This window comes from Haliotis rufescens, unplaced genomic scaffold, assembly GCF_023055435.1.
Source record: "Haliotis rufescens isolate VD_foot unplaced genomic scaffold, xgHalRufe1.0.p SCAF_14, whole genome shotgun sequence".
NCBI lineage: Eukaryota > Metazoa > Mollusca > Gastropoda > Lepetellida > Haliotidae > Haliotis > Haliotis rufescens.
In genome coordinates, this window is record NW_025963824.1 from 11,065,269 (window position 1) to 11,090,479 (window position 25,211).

The following is a 25,211-nucleotide window of genomic DNA, read 5'->3' on the forward strand; positions in this document are numbered from 1 at the left end:
CCCCATGATGACTGGTACTTGCGTACCTTGCACCTCCGAAATCGCTTCCTGACAGTGACGTCATTGGCGACAAATGCCTTAGGTCACAGGGTTAGTCCACCGACAGTGGCCAGGAGACTCAGGGCTCATGGAATCAGGGCCTTAGACCATACAGAGGACAGCTTTTGACAGCGCAACATCGTCATCTGCGATTGAGATTGGCCCAGACTGTACGACGTTGGCAACGACGTGACTGGCAGAGGGTTGTCTTCACTGACGCAAGTCGATTCTGTATGTTTAGGGCTGATGGAAGACAACGTGTTTACCGCGGAAGGGGTGAACGAACGTTGGCGTGTTGCGTGCAGGAGGTCGTTCCATATGGTGGAGGGAGTGTTATGGTGTGGGGAAGGATCTGTGGGCAGTAGAGGACACCGCTGGTCATCGTTGACGGAAACTTGACAGCTCAGCGTTACATGGATAACATTCTTCGTCCAGTTGCCCTACCATTTCTCCAACAGCAGCCACGGGGTTTCATTTATCAGCATGACAATGCTAGAGCCCATACAGCCAGAATTGTCACTAACTTCCTCGCAGCTGACAACGTCAACACCCTGCCGTGGCCTGCACGCTCACCCGACATGTCCCCCATAGAACACCTCTGGGACTTGATGTATCGTCGTGTTCGACAACAATCACACTCTCCAGCCAACCGGCAAGAACTGATCTTGGCCCTCTAAGAAGAAGGGCATCAAATCCCACGTGACCTCATCAGACGACTGACTTTTTCTGTGCGTCGAAGAGTTTTTACGTGTATTGAGGCATTTGGTGGTCACACACGCTACTAATGACTTGTTATTGAACGTGAGCGATTGTTTATGTACTCTGCCTATTGCCCATGATTCTGAAAGCTCGAGTTTTGTACAACACCCAACTTTGGGGGGCTCTAACGTCATTCTCGGTCGCGGTATGATTGTCATTTTCAGTGTTCATTATGTTGATATATTGATCTTCTCAATACACTTTACTTCATGCATGTATGTTTTGTTGTTTTTGAGCAAGAGTGATTTCAAAATCTGGTCAAGTTTCTTTTGGACGTCAGTTTATTTTTAACAATGATTGTAACTGTGTTATATTGTTTGTGTTGAGAATCGTTGCATTGTGTTTGTGTAGTGATTCAGTCATCAGAAAGGTACTATATTGAGCTTTCACACACAATACGTAAATATACTCTTCAAAAAAAGAAACACAAAGCCAGTTTTGTGTGAGGTAGGAAAATACATTTATACGACGAACCGTATAAGGTATTGACCTGAAAGGTTGTTGAGAGAACACTTAGGGATTGAAGTGATCTCAGTTATCAATATATTGGAAAAGTCCAAGGTGAAGGTCCGCTACCATCAATAACCTGCATGTCCCCAGTCGGAATCGATAGCAGCCTGACATGGAAGAGAGGAGTATGCGAATCAAACCCCGGGGAATGGTAGCCCACTCGGCCTGCAACGAAAAAATCAACTGCTGCAACGTCTCGGGTTGTGGTTGACGTCGGCGTAGCCGTTTATCCAATTCATCCCACAACTGCTCTATCGGGTTCAAATCCGGGGATCCGGAGGACCAGGGGAGAACATCAACGTTGTTGCTGTGTAGACCAGCTCTTGTGATCCGTGCTGTATGCGGTTGAGCGTTTTCCTGCTTGAATACACAGTTGTCGTTGGCTACAGTTGGGAGGACGTGTGGTAAGAGAATTTCGTTGAGGCATCGGTGAGCAGTAAGATTTGTCGCTGAACCAGTTGAGGCCATACCTGGTGTTGACGACACCAATGCAGTCGTTGTTGATAATGCTGTCGACTCAATATGACGCGTCGAACAGGACGTCTTGCTCGTACACTTGCTGCTCTTAAACGGTTTCATACGGTCTGGCCGGAGATTCTGCGCAGTCCGGGTATTTGGGATGCTGTTGAGGTGGATGTTGTCGTCCTTTCACGTAGGTGGCGCAGTTGGATGTAGCGATCTTAGGCGGAGGTGGTTACTCTTGACCGATCACGTGTTGATCCATGCTGTTGAAATCGATCCCATAGCCTTGTGATGGTGCTCGGCGCTAGATTGAAAACCCTGGCTACAGCTGATCGGGATTACCCTGCCAGCAAGCGGCCTATGACTTTGCTTCTCTGAACTTCTTTTATTCTTGGCATGTTGTTGAACTGTCACTGTTCGACTGACGCAGATGCCGGGTACTCAAAAACACTGCACTTTAATACCGTTCATAGTGCTGCTGCACGTGTAGTACGTGCAGCTCCATGCCCTTTTTTTAATGCACTTTTTGCGTTTTTTCTGAGTCGTACGCGTTTCCCGATTAATGGTTTGCATGTCCTCGTTGTCATCATTTGGATCCGGTAAATTTGTCACGGACACTATAACACATTAAACCTCTTCATATTGCACCTCTTGGTCCGTTAATTTTGCTTTTATGGCCACAAATTATAATTATATCCGTATTGCGTTTCTTTGTTTGATGAGTATATAAAGACTTTGGCCTGCCACAATACAATATTCAATTTCAATAAATAATATGATGCAGTGGTCAGTATCAAATACAAAATTACAGTGCTGACAGCAAAAGTCAGTGATAATCAAATGTATTCACCCAGCGGCGCCAATGATCAAGCTTCTGTGATGGTCTGGGCAGGGAATCGGGGATGACGAGCGATCCTCACATGAAAACTGGTACCGAAGAGATGAAAAAGTGCAAGAAACGAAATGTATGAGAGATGATCCAATGTGTGAGAGATGCATAAACCTTGTCTCCTAATATACAACCTACCCAGCTATGGTAACTTTCCAGTCAATGATGTAAGGCTCGATGCAATGCCGGACCATTCTCGCCGTTTTCGGAAGTTTACCCACCACACTAGCACCTAAATATAGTAACTTCCTGACGACTACTTTGATTACTTCGCACTACATTCCTGACGACTAATCACTGCCCAAATACAGTCCACAATGAGCGTCTACGGAATCTCCAAGGAAACAATATAACATAGTTACAATCATTGTTAAACAATAAAATACACTGCCACGCAACATCAAAATCAGATGCGGTTTTTTATCTGTGATTTTCAAAGAATTATTTTTTACAGAATCTATTGTTAAGGTATTTACACAATCCGATTTCCTTATTTGTTGTATTTGAAGAGTTATTATTTGCAGATTCTACAGATTCGTATGATTCAGTCTCCTTATCAGCGATATTCAGACAGTTATTTGTAATTTCTACTGTGAATCGGCTTCACTTACTTTGTCTTTGTACAGTTACAACACAGCCGGGTGATGTTTTTCATAGGATCACTGTTTTTCATGTTTGTGATCCTTAGCTCCGGTCCTGGGAGACATGCATGCAGATAGGTAGCTTTGGCATCAGTGCAGAGAACAGTCACATTCTCCCGACCACAGTCGTCTTTCTCTCTTTTCATGGCGTTAAAGATAGGCTGTTGTACCCGATAGGGTGAGGATGGGACCCTTTGTAACACTTTATCTGCATGGAGTTTGTCAGCCGTCATGGAAGCTCTTTTATTGCATCTTGCATCTCTCAGCAACGGCAACAGTACATTCCTTCTGTAACTACTAGGGTACAATGTGTGAAGCCCATTTCTGGTGTCCTCCGCCGTGATATTGCTGGATATTGCTAAAAGCCCCATCATACTCACTCACTCACTGTAACTACTAACTTTTTCAGTGAATTGTTCTGCAATAAAAATCAGTTCCCTTTAATTCTCTGCCAGCCCTCTTAACTGTGTCCCTCTGAGTTTAATATGTAGTCCATAATAATCAACTTTTGAATCAAGGAAGAAAATGTCCATCCGTATTTCAATATTTTCAAACTTTAAACGTTTAAACTCTAAACGTTTTTACTTCAGGATGACGCTGTTAATTGGCACACTATTCTTTGGTATGATAATGGTAATGTAAATGAAAATAAATTACGTACTTACAGAAAATATAAGTATGCACCGTTGTTGATGTCTATGTTGAAAATGTTATGTACAGAGACATATTTAAGCAAGGGTAGCATGGATAGTATAACCAGTTATCTATTAACTTCATGAATCCCAAAGAACACGAACAGCAGAAGACTCAGTAGATAGTTTGTTTTGTTATTTCGTGAATACGCCAATTGCGTCACTCCGTCCCTGAGCACAAATCCAAATGACCTGTTCCTTGTGATATGTGTCAGTTTTGTCATATTGCCTCTACAATATCCTATTATGTCCCGGCAAGAGTTCAATTTCATAGCATGAGATCAACCTTGATTAGTCAGTCCATGGGTCTGTAACTGTATTGTTACCCATGTAATTCCCTTTTCATGTATGTGTACTGTACAGCAGGACTCTGTTACATTTTCTGTGCCAACGAATTATATTAACTCTGACTTTTAATTAAATGATTTTGGATTTGACAAGGCCGACGAGTCCTTGTTTTAGCCCCTTAAATGCCGAGCGCCAGGCAGGGTAACAACAAGTAACATCTTTTAACGTCTTTTGGTATGACGCGGCCGGAGATCGTACCCCGGACCTCCCGCTCTCCGGGCGGACACTCTGCCACAAGACCACGGAGGCCGTCTCCATATATGCAAACAATATACAAGCTTTTTATAGGCGTCCTAAACAAAATTTGTTTTTCTTTTGGATCTATAAAAAATACAAAATTGTGGTGGGAAGGTCACATGTTGTCTTGTGTGTCTGATAACGATTCCAAAGTCTTGTAATGGCTTTTGCTGCTACGTGATAAAAAAACATGGCTTTAGCTGAAGATGATTCTCCTGTCAGCAGTCGGCCGATGGCATTGTTACGTTGGGCGTCCGGCAGTCGTGGTATGTATTCGCTGTTCACTTGCTGTGAGATTGTGATTGCTTGCGAATAAATACCAAACGTATTTACAGAACCACAATTGGTGTTGCACGTCCATGTCATGTTGGTGTGTCTCGGTGCCAGACTCTCTCGTGGTTGTACTTTTGCGATATTTCCATCTTTTCACCAAATGTCTGCAGTATCTCATTCTTTCCATAAAAACCAATCCCAATCAATACATGCAGAAATGACAAATTTATTTTTGGTATTAGTGATGTCGGCAATACTGTCAGATATGTACGATTTTCATACTTTTGCATTTAGTTTTTTTTTTGCAGAGTTTATATGCTTCAGGATTGTGGCTCTGCTTTGGAAAATGTTAAAAAATAGTCAAAAGTCCAGGTCACCTTTCAGGTTTATGTAATAGAATACTTCAATGTCAGAGAATAACCGACGATTATCCGCCGAAACATGTTTATATTTTTGTTCATATCATATCATTGCATCACGCAATGTCGATGCACTGTCAATAAAAGGTCATTGTTATTTTTGAGGTTATTTTGAAACGTGGTTGTGTCATTCATTGCTAGTTGCAGTTGAACATTTACATGTGCACTTCGGAGACCTGGATGTCCGGATACTAAAGGTATGGAAGTATTTTTCTTCCGACTGGAAGTAAATGGCATTAAGACACGGGGGTGAAGATTCTTTTCCTGTTTTTGCAATCACATGCAAATAGGACAATAGTTCATCGTTGTAATCAATTGATCAGAAATGAGCTATTTTGGGATTAATTCATTAAATTTTATTTATCATCCATTTGACTGAACAAAGCGAGACATACGTTCATATAAAAATATGCAATGTCCAAGGAAGCTCAACTGTGATGGAACACAAAACGAGGGATACATGAAATAAGAACCAATATATTTTCAGAAACGTATAAGTATAGTGTCAAGTTATTCCTTCCAATTCTAAAGATAGTGAGAGGAATATGAAAAGCCCTATGAGTGGACGTTTTGTTCAGTTGGATTATATATCAGTTTTAGGCATGTTTACATCTGATAGATGGATATTGCCCAGTTTCCTCCACATCGATCTTGTACGTCGCCAGCACATGGAGAAGCGCACTCTGTGTCATCCACTTTCTTGTTTCCACTGTGGATGTCATCACCACAAAAGCATTGTAGTCCAACCTATAACACACAGAAATCAATACAATTTATTTAAATGGAATGACTTTTAGAGGCCGCTGGAAAGCCTAGGATATATATATATATTACTATTGGGGAAACAAAACAAAAAATTAACTATATGAACATTGTCAAATGGTATTATTATCGCTGGGGCACCATATTTTCTTATATTATATACTGCAGTGTGAGAGTTTTCCGAAGTTGTAAAAAGTTATATTGTCATTGCAGTCAACATACCACTTGATAATTCACTGCTGTGAACATAACACTTTGACGGAACTATTGTCATACAAGAGTTACCTCTCCTCAAATTGTCTCCCTTTATCGTAAGTGTCTTATCCATACACAAACTGTTGACTTCTTTTTCACGTTAGTTCACACACTGACAAGAGAAAATAATTACAGATGGTCATTTATGGAGTTTATGCCGTTTGTTATTCTCTTGAAAATGTTTTGTTATAAACTGTAAATTTGTCATTTAACTCGTCAGACTGTTCATTTCGCAAAGCGCTATTTATGTTTCTTGAAAAGCGTGTATTTTTATTTGCTTCAAACAGTGGTCTCATTGTTTTCAAGAAAATATATTTTTAAAGTTGATTTTGTATCTATAAGTGTGATACAGAACTTCCGTGACCCTACATATTTCTGTTACTTTTTTAATATTTTTTTTTTAGGATTTTGCAAACATGAAACTACTTTTTTAGTCGCAATACAATGGGTGCTGAATGGCCCTGTGTGATAGGTAGGGTGAATTTACGTTTTAAGGTTTTACATTTCTTCTGAAATAATGTAATTTTCCGGTAGACAACTACACAATAAGTATATAATAAATAGAATATTCCATGTCTCTCGTGAAATATCCTGTTCCTCTCATCTCGTGATAAAAGGAGATATTTTCACGAATGGCACATGAAATATCGACTTCCAAATTGAAACAAGAGGTTAATGCAGAATTCTATTCATAAAATAATTCAGTGTGAAACCAACACACAAGAAAGAAATTGTATACAATTACGAATTGTATATTATTTAAATAACTAGGTTTACCAATCAATACAAATTACTGCAAAATAATTGCAGTAGCAGTACACAACAGAGTGGCAGTACAAAATTAAATGGAAGTGTAATTACAGTGGCATTGCAATATACAACAGCAGTTGTTCAGTTGTAAATAGCAAAAGACAGTGGTCGTAATATTCACCAAGCAACAGCTGTCAAGCTTCCAAAATAGGACTAGGTTGGGCATCCAGTGTGAAAACAATGATCTTCACCCACCAACTGATCTTGATGTAACGTGAGATGTGAAAGGAGGCTTCTGCCCTCTAATCTAGAAAAAAATGCTTGTTACAACTAGAAGGTTCAGTACAATGCTTGACTAATCTAGCTGTTCTACAACATTCCAGATTACACCTGACTCCAAAAGCATATATAAATAGAGACAAATATATACATTTCCACACCAATGCTTACATCAGATCCAAGAAGCATCCGCCTAAATCTGCCCAACTGCATTTGGGAGTTACATTTGTAAATATAACATTCCACATGATATCTTGCTCTAAACGTGAATCCGATATGCATTCCTTCACTATGTATGTTTAGTATTTTACATAACATACATTGGTGTATGATTGTTATAAACAGTACAGGGGCGGTCGGGTAGCCTAATGGTTAAAGAGTTCGCTCGTCACGCCAAGGACCCGGGTTCCAATCCCGACATGGGTACAATGTGTGAAGCCCATTTCTGGTGTCCCTCGCCGTGATATTGCTTGAATATTGCTCAAAGCGGCGAAAACTAAACTCACTATTAACAGTACAAATACATGAACATAATACATTTTAAGGTCAAGAAGTTTCAACTTAATCAACTTGGCTTAAATGCCTTTATTGCTTCGCCGTCATCAGACAAGCTTGAGCGCCTCAGTCCAGCAACACTAACTAATGGACTAACAAAAATGTAAGAACGTTTGAACCATATTGGGGCATGTGTAACACTTGACTTACGATTTTATCTAGTGGGCGGTACGTGCCAAAATGTGATCAATACCTCCGGGGCTGTGTTCAAAAACGTATCAAGACATAAGCTAGGTAAAAAGAAACCCCTAAACTTGTAAATAACGTAACACAGTTTCTGTTTACACCTCTCCAGTTATGAAAATCCTTCAATACACTTCCTCGGACGTTTGAAACTTCATCGCCACAACCTGTCTCCCTCTCTTGCATCACTATGCATCAGGTCATGCCAATGGCAAAAGCATTGACACAGACACCAATCCCTAGCACGTAGAACAACATTTTCCTATAACAGAACCTTGATTGCAGACCAGACAATCGTACCGTATAGTAGTAGTAGTGGTTTATTTCAGTAAATGATGTTAAAGTACTGCCCATATTATTATATGGCTCAGAGATAAGTGGATTTCATCCTTCTAAAGATATTGTAAATGTTCATGATAAATTCTGCAAGCTTATTTTGAAACTGAAAAGAACTGTTCCTAATATTGTAGCAAGAGCTGAACTTGGGAGATACTCGTTAAAAGTAAACCAACATCTGAAAATTATTAAGTACTGGCTGCGTTTATTAACTCAGAACGAAAACAGTATATTATATCACACGTATGTGTACCAGTATGACAGGGCAGAAAAGGGTCTAGATTGCTGGGCACTGAAAGTTAAAAATCTGTTATTTTCCTTTGGATATGGTGAAATTTGGAATAGAAAATCAGTTTCTTGTATCCATTCATTTATATCCGCTTTTAGAACAAGATGTATTGATATTGATAACCAGTGTCTCTTTGAATATTTTGACAAATTATCTTCATTATATTTGCATAAAACAATTAAGTTATCAAATGAATATGAAAATTATTTAAGTGTTGTGAATATTGCTGCATTTAGGATTATTCTCTCACAGTTTCCCACGTCGAGCAGTGATCTTATGGTATCACAGGGTAGAAAGTTAGGTATTCCAAAGTGTGAAAGACTTTGTCCATTTTGTATCATTCCAAGTGTAGAAACATAATACCATGTTTGTTTAGTTTGTCCGTTTTATGACGATCTTAGAAGAAAACTTCTGCCATTATTATACATCTCCATCAGAGCATAAATGTAAAGTTTTATTTACCACCAGTAATGCTTTCACAATCAATAATCTTGCCAAGTTTACATTCTTTGCTCTTTAAATGAGGAGCAAGCAGTTGTCCATTATATAAACTTCTAATTCTACCACCATATGTATATGGTCTCAGATACCCTTGTACTGATTAGTATTGATATTACTACATGCACTTGTGGCGCAACATGTTTGAATGCTTGAATATATATATATTGTAAAATGGGCCTGTGGCCTGATTTACTGAAATAAACCACTACTAATCGTACCGTATAAAAAACATATTATGGTGTCTCCTCAACCATAGTGTTCCAATATTCATGGGTTTAAACACTGTGAAGAAAGGGCCAAATAAGAGTTGACTCAATTACGCTTGGTGACACAAAATTCCAATAGAGATATCAGTCTATCCGCAGTTAATGTATACTCAAAACCAAATGATGAAAAACAGCTGAAGCTTAAAACATATATAACTTTTAAATTAAATCTGGTATGTACCGAACGAGAATGATGAAACTAATCAAACAAATTAATGTAAAGGTGAAAGGTTTCTAGAAGAAGGGCAAATTGTCTTCTGAAGAAACATAGACCATGACGCAGACATGTGAAAACTGCATTCCTTTGCGGCAAGAGATATTACCTTAGGAGCACATGTCCAAGGATATCACTTTCCCAAAAGGTGTGATCTCTTACGAAAAAGGCAATACTGAAACCATGACACAAAGATGTGTGTATTGAGACTCCTGTTGGAAATTGTTTGATATGATCATGTTCATCAGGTTATTATAGCTGTGTTAGATTCTGTTGGTGTACACGCAGGTATAGCTCTTTTCCTGACATATTACAGCCATGAGATTGCCTGTGAACCATGCTCATATAGAGGCCACAATTATCAACGACAGTGATGCCACCCTGTACTAAGACGAATTATCGAAACATGGTCAGCAATACCAGACTTATGTGATTAGGATCTAAATCCAACAATCCTTGGAATGCTTCAAGTACCGCTCAGGCAACAGGTTATACCTTGAAAGATAAAATTGATGACGTCCATCTAATTCCCGGTAAAGGACCCTCTACCACTGCTATCATCGAAAAGACCATATTGGACTGGGGATCCACAAAAGAAGACTTTCAATGGGTTTAACAAGGACTGAATCAGATGGAAAGACATTGCCTTTATTGACTATTATATTTGGGGACTCTATCTTCTTGTTACCATGGCAGATCAATGTGCAAAAATCTACATGAGTTTGAATATAAGTTTACAGACTTGGTTATATGCCGAATGGCATACAAAAGCACTTTCCATGGCCAGAGCAATCCTAGATATGAATAGCATCATCTGACTGGAGTTACTGCTTTTCTGCAGATTGCAGAGTTACGTACCTCAGTTCCAAAATAGGAAAAGTTATGATCAAGACAACACATCCGGCATTTCTCTGTTGTCAGGTGTGTTGTGGGACAGAGGAAATGTAATGCTCGAACCCAGGAGTCTCTGTAACACCCAACGTATTTGACGGGATCTACAAGAAACAGATGGAGAAGAAATAAATCTACACAGGTCATAAAGAAAGTAACATTGGAGAAACATTGAACATTGGTCACTTCATTCTGGCCATTTTAGAATAATCATAGCTTGCGACCTGTGAAGATCCGGGGTAGAATAGATCTTCAGCAACCCGTGTTTGTTGTAAAAGGCGACTATGCCTGTCGTAAGAGGCGACTAAAGGGATCGGGTGGTCAGGCTTTCTGACTTGGTTGATGCATGTCATCGCATCCCAATTACGTGGATCGATGCCCATGATGTCAATCACTGGATTGACTGGTCCAGACTTGATTATTTACAGACCGCCGACATATAGCTGGAATGTTGCTGAGTGCGGCGTTAAACAACACACAAAGAAAGATAATATATTGCACAAATGTTATAAACTCTTTTGGGATATGCTCTTTAGTTTATCTCAGTTATGACTTAATAATGGCGACCATGTTTGAAGTCGGACTTGAATTGCGTCTACATGTCCTAGAGGCACCACAACTTGGAATCATTCATTCAAAGTTTCAGCTGTATAGGCCTTGTAGTTTCGGAGATGTCACACATACAGCAACAGTAGAAAAGTGGGCGCAAGTGAAGGTCATAGGTCTTAGTTGGATCAAATATTTCGATTTGCCACGACAAAAACAGTATCAAATGTTAATTGGCATAAAGTATACGTTTTAAACATAAAATTACATGATCACACTTGCTGAAATTAGTATCTTTCTTAGTATGTTTTACACCGATATTATTTCAACTCACTATTGATATGCCCAAAAAAGTTGAATTGTCATGAAAGTATTACTTTGCAAATCAGGTGAGATTTGGGGATCTTTATATATAGAAAAAGCACAGTAAAGTTCTAACTCTCAGGCACAATATAGTAATAATTAAATAAGTGGAGTAAGCTTGAACACAGTTTTAATTGGCTTTCAACTAGTACCACGTATGTAACATTATGTTTCTACTTCATGTCCGTGTTATATATATATATATATATGTGTGTGTGTGTGTGTGTGTGTGTGTGTGTGTGTGTGTGTGTGTGTGTGTGTGTTCATTACGACCCTATTCATTACGTGGTTTCGTGACAGCTGCTCCCAGTGTGTCCTTTGTAGAAGACCTGTTGCCCCGCACAGTTTCCATGCTGCCTGAAAGAAGACACAACATTTTTTTGAGAAACTCGCGTCCTGTTACTGACACAAAGTGAGAAAGACCAATCAGAGAACAACCAACCCCATTCGAGACCGTATACCATCAGTAACAGACATCTTGGATTTTCCAACACCTACCTCACCTTGACATGTGCAGAGGTTAACAGAGACAAATTGATCATTTTTCTTCTGCTTCACGAGTATGACATCGTATACGGCAACTGAAGACACCATAACTTATAACATAACGTTCCTGCAAGAGAGATTTCCACCACAGCTTCAATCAATCGTGGGTGGTGTATAACAATAAGGTTAGCAATATTCCACGACGGCCTGTATATAATGTAGTCTTATCAGGCAAACCAGTTTCCAGAAACTTTCTCGTGTTAAATTTACGAAATGAGAAAAGATGATGATTTACATACGCATATTTTGGACTTCCAGTTCCAGTGCGTTCACTCGTTCAGCCAGAGAGGTCATCGAGGCTTCTGCTTTACCTGTCAGATCCAGATTAATGGTTTGATTATTTCGAAAGTGCTGTATAGTTTTCAGGCAATGTGATCTTGTTTCTGACACTACCATTATGACCTACAGTCATTCATTTAATTCCACATATATGCACGTGACTTTGGATATTGTGACCTTTCGGTAAGTAGGGGTAGATGTGATTTGAATTGTTGATGTGTGGAAGGGACTTATGCGAACTGTCGATGCATTCAAGAGATCAACAAGACAAAATTGTGAACATATGACTGTTATTCATTGTCGACTCAAGTTTGTCAAGGCTCAAGTTTCATGATATAAAAACAAATAATGACTGAAATTTCTCGGTTTCCTCTTATTTGGTAACTTCAATAGGATCTCAATTTAGGAGATAAACCTGCCGTTTATTGAAATTTGATGTAGTCCCACTGTAGAGTATATACATCCTATTTTAAGTTGGAACCACTGGTAGAATGAGTAAGTGAGTGAGTGAGTATGGTTTTACGCCGCTTTTAGCAATATTCCAGCAATATCACGGCGGGGGACACCAGACATGGGCTTCATACATTGTACTCATGTCGGGAATCGAATCCGGGTCTTCGGCGTGACGAGCGAACGCTTTAACCACTAGGCTACCCGACCGCCCCACTGGTAGAATGAAAATAAACCTACTGTGTTTTAAAATTTAGATTGGAATCACCAAGTCATTTAATCATCTCTGCAGGTCATTTCATGGAAATCTAATATGTCATTTCGTATTTCAGGTGTGACAAGTTGAAGAAATAGTTTATAATTGTTTTTTAAAAATCTGAACAAATTTATTTCTGTAACAAACTTTTTTAAATTTTTATTTAACATTATATATTTTAAATGTGTAAATCTCAGTAGTTAGTTAGTCTCTCCACTCGGAACTGGGATGTGTCAGAACTTGACCTACATCACCGTTACTAACAACTATCAATGGCTGCCAATGTTTTTTTTACAATATTCGTGCTTCTGACAAGTTACACGAAGCAAGACCTTTGATGTGGTTAAACATTAACATCTAGACTTATGAATGAGGCTGACGGTACAACGTGATTGCCAATGGAACAGGAACATGACTGAACAGGCCTTATTAAGGCTGCAGACAAGCCGGCTATTTTGACATGAGGGATTGGATTGACCTCTCAATTTCAAGATTTCACAGCATTAGACGTCAGTGTGTAAAGGACAATTTGGTAAGTTGTTGTGATCAAATGTTGTTGTGACTTTTAAAGTCAGTTAACTCCCTTGCCTTGGGAAGATGCCTCCTGACAAATTCTAAGGATTGTGGTTGACCCAGATGGCTATGAATATCGATCACGAAAAGTTTTATAAAGGACATAAATAATGAATAAATGAGTTTTAAACGCTTTTTTATAATGTTTTATTTTACTTTCATTGTCAGTTGTCCCGAGGAAATTACCTGTTTGTCACCCGAACAGTTTCATCAACATTATCTTTTGTATGCCTCCGTTGATATAAGTTTTGTAAACTTATCATTAAAGCAATCACAGAATGTCATATCGTCGCTAAAACCATCCGATATCAAACTACCATATTTCCTCTATTAGACATCTTTTAATTTCGCGAGGGCAGTGACCCGGCGTGTATTCGAGACCTGGCTTGTATCAGAGACCCAGCTTCTTAATAGAAGAAATATGCTTTACATTTCCCATGGGTGATCGATCGGTAGACATTTTTTAATGAAACGATGTATTAATACGCACATTTTTTATGTAAAAAGGCTGAATGATTTTAAAGAGGTTTCCGTAGAAAAAGGGGAAACTATTTTTAACCAATCAGACTCAAGCATTCTTCAATGTCATGGTAGAATTCAAGATCAACGGCAAAACGTTGCACGTCATTGTCAGAGAGCACAACAACATTTGCTCTGAGGATTGCAATAACTGAATGCATTTATGTCCCCTAAGCGTCAAAGACTAATTAGGCAGACGCATAGGCATACATGAAACTTGGTCAAAACAACACGTTGCATACGTCTTTAGCGTCATCATCGTATGGAAACGACACCAGATGTTTTGAGTGAGTGAGTGCGTATAGTTTTACACCGCTTTTAGCCATTCCAGCAATATCTCGGCGAGGGACATCAGAAATGAGCTTCACACATTGTACCCATGTTGGAAATCGAATCTGCTATTCGGTGTGACGAGCAAACGCTTCAACCAGTAGGCTACGCCACCCCACCCAAACTGTTTGGTCAACAGCGTCCCACCACACAGCAGGAAGACAGGTTTCTCCTGGTGCAGCGTGGCTACCACCACACTCAAAACTGACCTGCAGAACACCAGTGGTGTTAATGTTACTACTCTGTAGACAGTGCGTAGTCGTCTTTGGCTGGTCTCCGGTCAATTGTGTATTTCTTACCAGGTTTAAAATGTTAGCTGTAATGATTACATATCAGATTCCAATTTTGACGACAATACAAATGTCGATGTTTGCAATACAACTACCATATCTAGTCATCAGGGGTGAAAGACCCGTGAAGATCCGGGGTAGAATAGGTCTTCAGCAACCCATGCTTGCCGTAAAAGGCGACTATGCTTGTCGTAAAAGGCCACTAACGGGATCAGGTGGTCAGACTCGCTGACTTGGTTGATGCATGTCATCGATACCAATTGCGTGGATCAATGCTCATGATATCAATCACTGGATTGTCTGGTCCAGACTCGATTATTTACAGACCGCCGTCATATAGCTGGAATATTGCTGAGCGAGGCGTTAAACAACAAACCAACATCAACCAACAACATCGGGGGTCAACATTACTAATTACGGTCCTGTCTTGTTCCTAGCTAAAATCATCAACTTAAAGTAAATTTACCTGATATATTGATGTACGCCTCCAGTGCCTCCAGTGCCTTCACCCTAGCCACGAGTCTATGAACGGTGTCCTCCACAGCCGTGATTTTATCTGTAAGCATACAGCAGATTTGAGAGTTTTGCCTCCAAGTTCTTGCTTTTCCACACGGTTGTCACCGCCAGACATGCGTCCACAATAACAAGAAGAAAACTATAAACCTTCCCGCCCTCGTTGGTTTCTCAAGTGTAGTTAACGTTGAAAACATGCCTTACTCCGGGCATTCCTATAACATCCACTTGAGACATCGTGATTTAACTGTAATGCTGGTTAACGCGGTATCAAATCTAGATCATTCACTCACACCAAATATACCTTCGTTAAATGTTGCCACGTCAAAAGTTTTAAAAGTCCATGCAACAGAAAACATTGCCAGCAAAGTAAAAACGAACATGTTTGCTGGCGACAGGAGACTTAACATGTGACGGCTTTCCGAGTTAGTTTGTGACTGTAACGTAAAACGCCTCGAGTGCTGCTGCAAATCGTCTCCTATTAGCGTCATGATTTGCTGCCGTGGCTATTGGTTGTAGAACGCGAACTCCACAATAGTTCAAAGATCTTATCTGAGAGCCAATGAGAATTCTAAAGCCTGATGTTTTATGTCCCCACGAGTGCACCCAATTCACGACCCTCACTATATCGTTATGCCCTTCGTAAGTGTTTGTATCCAATGATTATGACGCAGTAGACAGATTGCGTTTCAGTTACTACCCTTGACAATGGGGCTACGATCATATATTTCCTGAAAATACCAGCAGACTCTGACATGAATGCTTGACAAGTGGCAATAAAGAGCTGAGCGGAATGTGTGCCCAGTTGTGTTTGTTGGCATGTTTGGTGGGAAATGTGTCTCTTTTGTTTTCAACAGCAAAATATAAGGCTGATGGAAAACCTTATCTTGTGTTTTATTTATGTAGATTAATAACTTGACACTAAATAGACATCTCACAAATACATAGATGTAATATTTAACGAATGTTCGTATCTTTTGCTTTAATCTAGAAAGAAAAATAAGAAAATATGTGTCTACCAAAGTAGATGTTGTCCAAGATTTATTCATATTTCAACACGATGATTATATGCTACCCGGTAATGAATAACATTCTCTTCTGGTTTGTCCTCGTTATTCAGAAAGTAGAAAACGGTTTATTCCCAGTTATTTTCACAACCATCCATCCTACCAAAAACTGAATAGATTTCGTCAACAAATATAAACAAATTAAAATCCATTGCCTTGTAATAATAATAAATAATAAGTGCATTTATATGCGCCAGATTCCATTCACCAAGTGGATGCTCATAGCGCTACACTGTTATTACCCCGGTCAAGGGAACAGTGAGCACTCGATTTTCATTCTCATCTCCCTGGGGAGTATACAACCTTGTGCTTAGAGGAAACTTACTTTAATGAAAAATTGTCCTTTAATTGTGTAATCTTTACCATGTGGCCTCCAGTTACGAAAGTAAAATGTTAAGTAAAACGGAACAACGTATGGGAAGTTAATTCCGATATATAATGTTATTATTTTGTTTTAAAATAGCTTGTGCATTTCTCACGTTAGCATACTCACATATACTCACACGCAAAAGAATCGCAAGTCGAGTGTGCAGTATACATGTTATTTATTTTCAATAGTAACGACAAGAAATGCGATTAGGGCAAGATTGACAAAAATGTGACTGAAGACAGTTTAATGGATTAAAAGGCAGATGACATAATTTTTTTTTTTCAAATGTTAAGGGCTTACACAGTTTCGGGTCAATACCCAAAATGACAGTCAATACCTGGTGTGACCACCATTAGCATTGATCGCTGCCACACATCTCCTGTACATTGAGTGGATCAGACGATTTGTGAAGGCCTTCGGGATCCTCCAGCACACATCCAGAGCAGCTGTGCGTAGTTCATCGGCAGTTGTAGGGACTGGGCGCACGTTGTGCAGACGCCTTTGAACCTCATCCCACAAGTGTTCGATGGGGTTCAGATCAGGGCTGAGGGCTGGCCACGGTAGAACACGGATGTTGTGTTGTTGCAGAAAGGGCATGGTAGCTCTGACAACATGGGGACGAATGTGTTGTTGATGTTGTGCAAAAAATGGAACAACGTACGTAGGGTCTGATCACTTGGTCGATATACCGCTGAGCAGTGATGCCGTGTCCCCGATCTATACCAACATTCAGAAAGCACATGGCTCCAAGTCTCGCAATAAGTCCAATCCCTGCCCATATCATGACGCTAGGTCAACCCCATGGATCCCTTTCCACAACGTGCTGGTCGGCGACATCTGAGATTGTTGGAACGGACACGGAGACGTCGGATCACAGTGTCCCGGCTAATGTGTCGATTATGTGTATCAGTTTAATGTGAGAGGAAAGCACGAAGTGATGCATGACCAGGTGTTACAGGCTTTGAGAAACAGTCGACCTAATCATTGTTCACATGCACCATTCCACCAAGTTCATGTTACTGACCGCCTCCGTGGTCTAGTGGTAGAGCGTCCACCCGGAGAGCGGAAGGTCCGGGGTTCGATCCCCTGCCGCGTCATACCAAAAGACGTTAGAAGATGGTACTTGTTGTTACCCTGTCTGGCGCTCGGCATGAAGGGGCTAAAACAAGGACTGGTCGGCTCGGAGTCAGTATACTGTGTCTGAGTGGGGTATTCATGTTAAACTGCGGCATCTCACTGTGCTAGCACTATAAATCGGCATCAGTCCGGACTAGTACAAACAGCCATGCACACACACACACGTGCATGCACGTCGCTATATAAGTGCAATAATCTTGGACGCGACGTTAAACCCCATTTCACCTCACCTCATGTTACTGACCAAACGATAAGACATCGTCTGCATGCAGCTAATTTGCATTCTCGGCGACCACGTCTTGTATCATCGTCAACAAATCGACACATTCTAGCCAGAGGCCCATAGTCTCATGTAATGTATTCAGAAGAGTCTAGATTCACTCTGGATTTTCTTAAAAGTCCTGGATTTGTGTGGAGGCGTCTAAACGGACGTTTGGCGAGCGTTAACTTAAGGCAACATGATAGATTTGGGGATATATCTGGAATTATATGAGACGGGATTATTGCGACCGCCACTGCATATTGTCCACAGATAACTAAATTAGCATTATTTTTAACCAGCTAAATGCCAACGTCAATGTGTCAACTCTGTTTCCATCATCTCAAAGACACACGAAAGGACGAAGGCCAAAAGATATCATTGATTTGCCTCTCCTTCGGGAACAGTAGAAAAGTAAGGACAGAACAATATTCAGTGAAACGACTACAAACGACTCTACACACACTAGAGATCACTAAAGAGTAGATTTGTTGATATTGCTTTGGAACGATTGGCCAAATCAGAAACAGACGCAAAATCACACAAAATGACTCCATGTTTCTAAATATGAAATTTACAAACAAGGGAATTGATGGTTTAAACTAAAGTAACATGCTCAAACAGAAATCTGTTTCCTTAACTGTCCCACAATATTCTAAATTTCAGGAACCATCAATAGTTTTATATTCCTATACGAACACCATTCCATCCATGTTGTTCAATTATTCAACGTGTTGCAGATCGTGGACTTGGCATCACATGGGTCGCCTGCAAAATAAGTTTACTTTGACAGGTCGAATCATCCTAGGCTTACGACGGATTAGTACACGGACTGTGCAGAATCCGACACCGACAATGATCAAGACAACATCTTAGGTTCAGGTTACATGACTGGACGTTAGTCGTCTTTATAGCAATGATGGCAGTCAGCATGAATATGAACGTCGGATGGGACGTAAGCTGACGCAACGTTCTGCAATCGGTCGTGGGAGCGTTATGGTGTGGCAGACAACACTGCACATCACAGAAACCCAGAAGCGGTCACACTGCAAACACGAAAACGTCTTTTTTTTCCGTATATGGTCATTGGACGGAAAAACGACGTTATTTGGACGCTTTCAAACCATCGTTTTTCCGTCCAAATAACGTCGTTATTTGACATCGGAATTTACTGGGAGAGAACAATATCATCAAGCTCCTCCCTTTCTTGATTGACATTGTCAATCAAGCAACAGCGTCTACCGGTATTCCTACTTCTCAGATTTCATTGGTCAGTTCTCGCGTGTTAGATTACAGGCCCGAGTTTGACGCTGTACTCGAAGCGCTTAGCGGAAATACTGAAATCAATCGTTCTGCGCATGTGGATTGCTTAATGCCTTGTCTAAATTTTCCCTTCTGTGCATGCGCGATTTCGCGTATTGTTTCCACTATGTCACCACTATTTGACAATGATTCATAAACACAGTCTCGTGCTAAGTTCGGAATCGTACAATGTCGCTTTAATTTATGGCACGTACTTGATCGGCACGCATTCCCCATTAACTAATACAATGATAACGGTAATAATGTTAGTCAAATAATTAGGAAAGCGCAAGGCTCAGGAACGTCTGAGTATAGGAAAAAGATTTATACTTTCGAAAGTTATATAATCGTCAAATACCCAAACGAATATCAACCGGCTTTTAAAACTTATTTTTGTAGAAGGTGATCTTGGTGTATATTGCCAGATATTATATGCATATACATTTTTACGATATTGCTTATTTGACTGTTTATTAATAGTTTTAAGGTTCGTCCGCCTTATTGACGGGATTCCACTTTCTCATTTGTACATGACACTTAAGCAGTGTCCTGTCACTGTAAACAGATTAGTTTCAAATTCCAAACTGGTGATGTCTGTTCAGACTAATGCTTAGTCTCTAAAACTGTATAGTTTTGAAGGAAACAAGTAATTCCATTTAAATTGAAGAGGAGCCCCAGTTATATGGGAGATTCCGAGATGAACCTATTTTATGGAATCCGATCCAAACGGGAGCCGAAAGCTTATTGTATGCTCTATAGTCACATGGAAGTGCACCAGAATTATACTTTGCAGTCCGGACGATTGTGTTCTTTCATTTACTCAGTTTAAGTCAGGAAAAAAGACTTAAAAGGAGAGTTGTTGAATTTAATTATTAGATGTTGTCTATACTCTAATCTGCACGTACTACTCATTGTTCTATTTTTGTCATCCTATGTATATATATATCAGATATACATTAACGCATGTTACCGTTCTAAAGTCATACTCTCATATAACCATATATTGTTCATAGTATCAAAGTTTAATCAACAATATCAAGAGCAGCAATTTAAACTACTGAAACACCCAAACACAAGGCTGTTATCAAGCGCTAGTGCAGACGTGATGCATCGTAAAAACTGTATCGTGATGTCTTCAGAAATACAGTTTCTTACAACATTTATACTACGAGATAGTAAGCCTAAAGCTTACTCACCGATGGAACGTAGATAATATCGCTTGTATAGATATCACGTATTTGAATGTTAATACTGAAGACAAACACTCATTATTTTTGCAGTGATGATATAACATTTATACACGTTTATTGGTGACTTTCATCAGTTTTGCTATTCATTTTAATAACTTTGTTTTCACATATACAAGTAGCAATACCCGACTAGCATGCCATTCATAATTATGGGGCAGTTTTCAATCTTGTATGGACTTACTCTGGTGTTCCTGGGCAAAGCTTATTGGCTTGGGTGTTATACCCCGTTTTTCTGGTAATCCTATTATTACTTTATTTTTATCGAATGACACCCTGTTCTCTGGATTACGGCTCCATGACTATCCATAACAATTAAGATGAACATTCAGGTCAAGTACATGAATGAGTTTTTTTTGACGCCACAGTCAATCAAAGACCAATGCTGTACGGTTTGATTACCCACTTCTACCAAGTCGAACATCGTGGATCTTTATTTTCTACCTAAGGTGAGCTGATATGGGGTTAAACGTCGCGTCCAAGATTATTGCACTTATATAGCGACGTGCATGCACGTGCATGTGTGTGTGTGGCTGCTTGTACTAGTCCGGACTGATGCCGATTTATAGTGCTAGCACACTGAGATACCATGCCGCAGTTTAACATGAATACCCCACTCAGACACAGTATACTGACTCCGAGCCGACCAGTCCTTGTTTTAGCCCCTTAATGCCGAGCGCCAGACAGACAGGGTAACAACAAGTACCAACTTTTAACGTCTTTTTGTATGACGCGGCTGGGGATCGAACCCCGGACCTTCCGCTCTCCGGGCGGACGCTCTACCATTAGACCACGGAGGCGGTCCTCTACCTAAGGAGAATCATACTTCATATGCTAATCCATCTACGAAAACCGTTCCGCTCAAGATAACCTTACTTGTTGTTAAATCCATCATCTATCCCCCCACTCTCACCCCCATGCCCCCCCCCCCCCCCTCCTCACAAACACACACACATACACGCACGCACGCACGCACGCACGCACGCACGCACGCACGCACAACGGACCTTAATAACCTGGACAGGAAATACTGCTGATAGCCTCTGGTCAACCACGCCGCGCTACCACAGGATGTTCGTCCAACTCTGAGGGGGCATTCTCAGTAGCTTCAAACGCGCTGAAATGATTTTGCCTTGCATCCAAGATGGTGGACAAGTCAAATCGTATGATATTTGGCTATTTTAGGTCGATATGTCTTTTTGGATTACCCAATAAAGTCAATTCATTGTTTCACGGTTGTGAAGAATCTTACAACTTTATAACACTTATTCATCTCCATCTCCAATAGAGCTACTCGTACTCACATAAAATTGTAGTTATTATGTCATTGTTTCATTTCTTTTAAAATATATTACGTGTTCATCAATAACAATTAAGATGAACATTCAATTTCCGATACAAGTAAATGAATAAGTGTGTTTTACGCCACAATCAGTCAAAGACCAAAGTTGTCCGGTTTGATGACACACAATCAACCAGGTACCACATTATGTTCACCCGATCCCCATTTAAGCCTCCTCTGTGTGGATATTCCTGCCGAAAAGCCCCCATGTCCCTGGGAATCTCATTGATACATTCATGCGCGGCATTCTCTACCTTAAGAAGAACATAGTTATCATGCTTATCCAACTCGAACTACCATCCCGCTCAAGATGAATGTTTTATGTAATATCCAACAAACACACACACACACACACACACACACACACACACACACACACACACACACACACACACACACACACACACACACACACACACACAATCGTTTCATTAAATGTATCCTCGAGAGACAGTAAAAAACTAGAAATAACTGCCATTGTTCTGTAAATCTCACCAAGTTTCAGCTTTCGGCCCTTCCTTTGTGTAATGAGGTTTCACATTTGTAAAATGATCTCTGTTATCTGTCTGTACCATCAACTGCCCTCAAAGAACAAAGAAGAAGGTTATTCGATGGAGATATATTTGCTTCGGGTATCTTAGGCGATACTACATGCATCATATCAATGAGTGTCTCACAACAGGTGACGTGCACATGACGTCTTAATTAAGGAACACGGGGGTCGCAATTTCACTGTACACAGGAGTGATATTAGAATGGCAGTCATTTTCTTTTGCCCGGTTGTGTATATCTTGTACGTGTGTAAACAGGGTGTGTTTGGTAACTTGAGTAGGAAGCACAAGTACACGAAGGGATGTTATTTCAGATGACAAATGAAGGAAGCTAGAATGATTTTGACGCAAATCTAGTGACTGGTGGCCATGTTGGTTTTCATCATTCGCCAACACACACACACACACACACACACACACACACACACACACACACACACACACACACACACACACACACAGAGGGAATATAATTTTAAACAGTTTGGGAATTGGTGTCGTTATTTTCTTTTACTGTTCTAATATATTTGATACTGTACAGCAGTAATGAATAGTTTCCTAGACAGAGAGCATGATCTATGAAACGGTTTCTGGTAGTTCGTAAGAATATTTGGATGATATCCACCCCGTGTCTGCAATCCGACTATCCCCTGTCCCTGGTAAGTTACATTATGTCAAGAGGTCTTGTGTGTGTCAAGGACGTAAGAAAATCATCTGTTGCCCGATGCTGAAGAACCGTGTGTCACAGCTGACCGACTTGGTATTTTTCTTCACTGACAGAAACTGGATATACTGACACACAGCTATTATAGCTATTTATATAACCCCTGGTCAAATAGATGCCCTTCGTGAATCTCTGTGTGGAGTACTGTATATACCTGTGATAACGATACCGGTGGCAATGCTGATACTGATGGTGGTGGTGATGATAATGATGGTGACGACGATGATGATGATGATGATGATGATGATGATGATGATGATGGTGATGGTGATGATGATGATGACGACGATGATGATGATGATGATGATGATGATGATGATGATGATGATGATGATGGTGATGATAGGCATTTTACAGTTATGACACACACACACACACACACACACACACACACACACACACACAATCGTTTCATTAAATGTATCCTCGAGAGTCAGTTAAAAACTAGAAATAACTGCCATTGTTCTGTAAATCTCACCAAGTTTCAGCTTTCGCCTCTTCCTTTGTGTAATGAGGTTTCACATTTGTAAAATGATCTCTGTTATCTGTCTGTACCATCAACTGCCCTCACCCCCTGCAAAGAACAAAGAAGAAGGAAGCGATATATATTTCACGATAAAACATTGTTCTATCATGACGTCATTTATGGAGATTCGCACATGCACTCGCAACTTGAGGACGTCGTAAATTTGACGTTATTTGTGAGAGGGAAGTATCTAGTGAGTTTCCAACATACAAGACGGACCATGAAATTATGACTTGAATTTGGACCTGGCTTTCTGGTGTGATGTAACACCCCGTAGAAAGAGAGCTAAACGCACGAATAAGATCACGAGATGAAACTGATGTATACATCTGGACATATATTTGCGTAGTATTACAACGTTAATTCATCAGTATATATGTATTTTGCGCAAAAGGATATTGTAGGATCGACGCTGACATGAGCATTTAACCTATTCACCAGTGCTGTAATATTTAATTCATTTCTCTTTTGATACATATCGATAGGAACATGGAAAAATATAGACATGCATGGGATCTGTTGGATAGTTGTACTTCACGGTTAGACTAACGCTTTAGTCACGCTTATTATTTTGGTTAAAACGAGAAACTATATGTAAATTTGAAAGGAGCCCAAGTGAGATGGAAATTTCAGCCTGAACCTGTTGAACATCTGGGGTTGTTTCATTTGGGGCTATAGCATTGCAGTACGGCCTGGGCGGAAGGGAAAATAATATGGTTCAGGGAATGTGAGACAAACTACTTTACGGTCTGTATCGCTGTCGTGATCTTTAGAGCTACGAAATTAGAGCCATCTGAGACAGCGACTCGACACCTGTTTGCACCCATCAGATACCAGTCTATACTGTCACTACTTCTCTCTCCAAACGAAAAAAATACTAAAAGTATCGGGTGTATATTTTTAATTCCTCATTTACAATTTAGATACATGATTTAACTTTAAAGAAATTATATGTATCTCATGTTTAAAAATGTATTGTAGGTATCTGTGAGAGCGGAAGGTCCGGGGTTTGATCCCCGGCCGCGTCATACCAAAAGACGTTAAAAGATGATACTTGTTGTTACCCTGTCTGGCGCTCGACATTAAGGGGCTGAAACTGGGACTGGTCGGCTCAGTATACTGTGTCTGAGCGGGGTATTCATGTAAAACTGCGGCATGGTATCTCAGTGTGCTAGCACTATAAATTGGCATCAGTCCGGACTAGTACAAGAAGCCACACACACACACACACACATGCACGTCGCTATATAAGTGCAATAATCTTGGACGTGACGTTAAACCTAATTTCTCCTCACCTCAATATAATCACGCCATGCACCTGAGACAAAAAAGGAAAGAGGAAGAGCCACACGCATTCACATTTCAAACTATACATTCATAAAAACAGGCCGCGACGTATCTGAGCTATGCTCTTGTTTTGATCAGAACGTGTCTCTATCTGTGTGACCCACTGTCATGGTGTGGACTCCTG

General features: G+C 40.2%; 1 protein-coding gene across 3 annotated transcripts; it reads right to left on the minus strand.

The window, feature by feature from the left end:
* Positions 1-5,614: 5,614 nt before the first annotated feature.
* Positions 5,615-15,633, minus strand: LOC125379255 (putative fungistatic metabolite). 3 transcript variants are annotated; one of them, XR_007220643.1, is made up of 7 exons: positions 15,520-15,633; positions 15,169-15,258; positions 12,245-12,316; positions 11,745-11,816; positions 10,518-10,654; positions 7,218-7,343; positions 5,615-6,016 (listed from the first exon to the last, which is right to left on the minus strand). XR_007220643.1 is itself a non-coding variant. In XM_048395515.1 (6 exons), the coding sequence occupies exons 1-6, from the start codon at positions 15,623-15,625 to the stop codon at positions 5,876-5,878; spliced, it is 618 nt and encodes a 205-aa protein (XP_048251472.1). In that variant the 5' UTR covers positions 15,626-15,633; the 3' UTR covers positions 5,615-5,875. The 3 variants fall into 3 exon arrangements, 2 of the variants coding, with proteins under 2 accessions (XP_048251472.1, XP_048251473.1); XM_048395515.1 differs by lacking the exon at positions 7,218-7,343; XM_048395516.1 differs by lacking the exons at positions 7,218-7,343; positions 12,245-12,316.
* Positions 15,634-25,211: the final 9,578 nt, after the last annotated feature.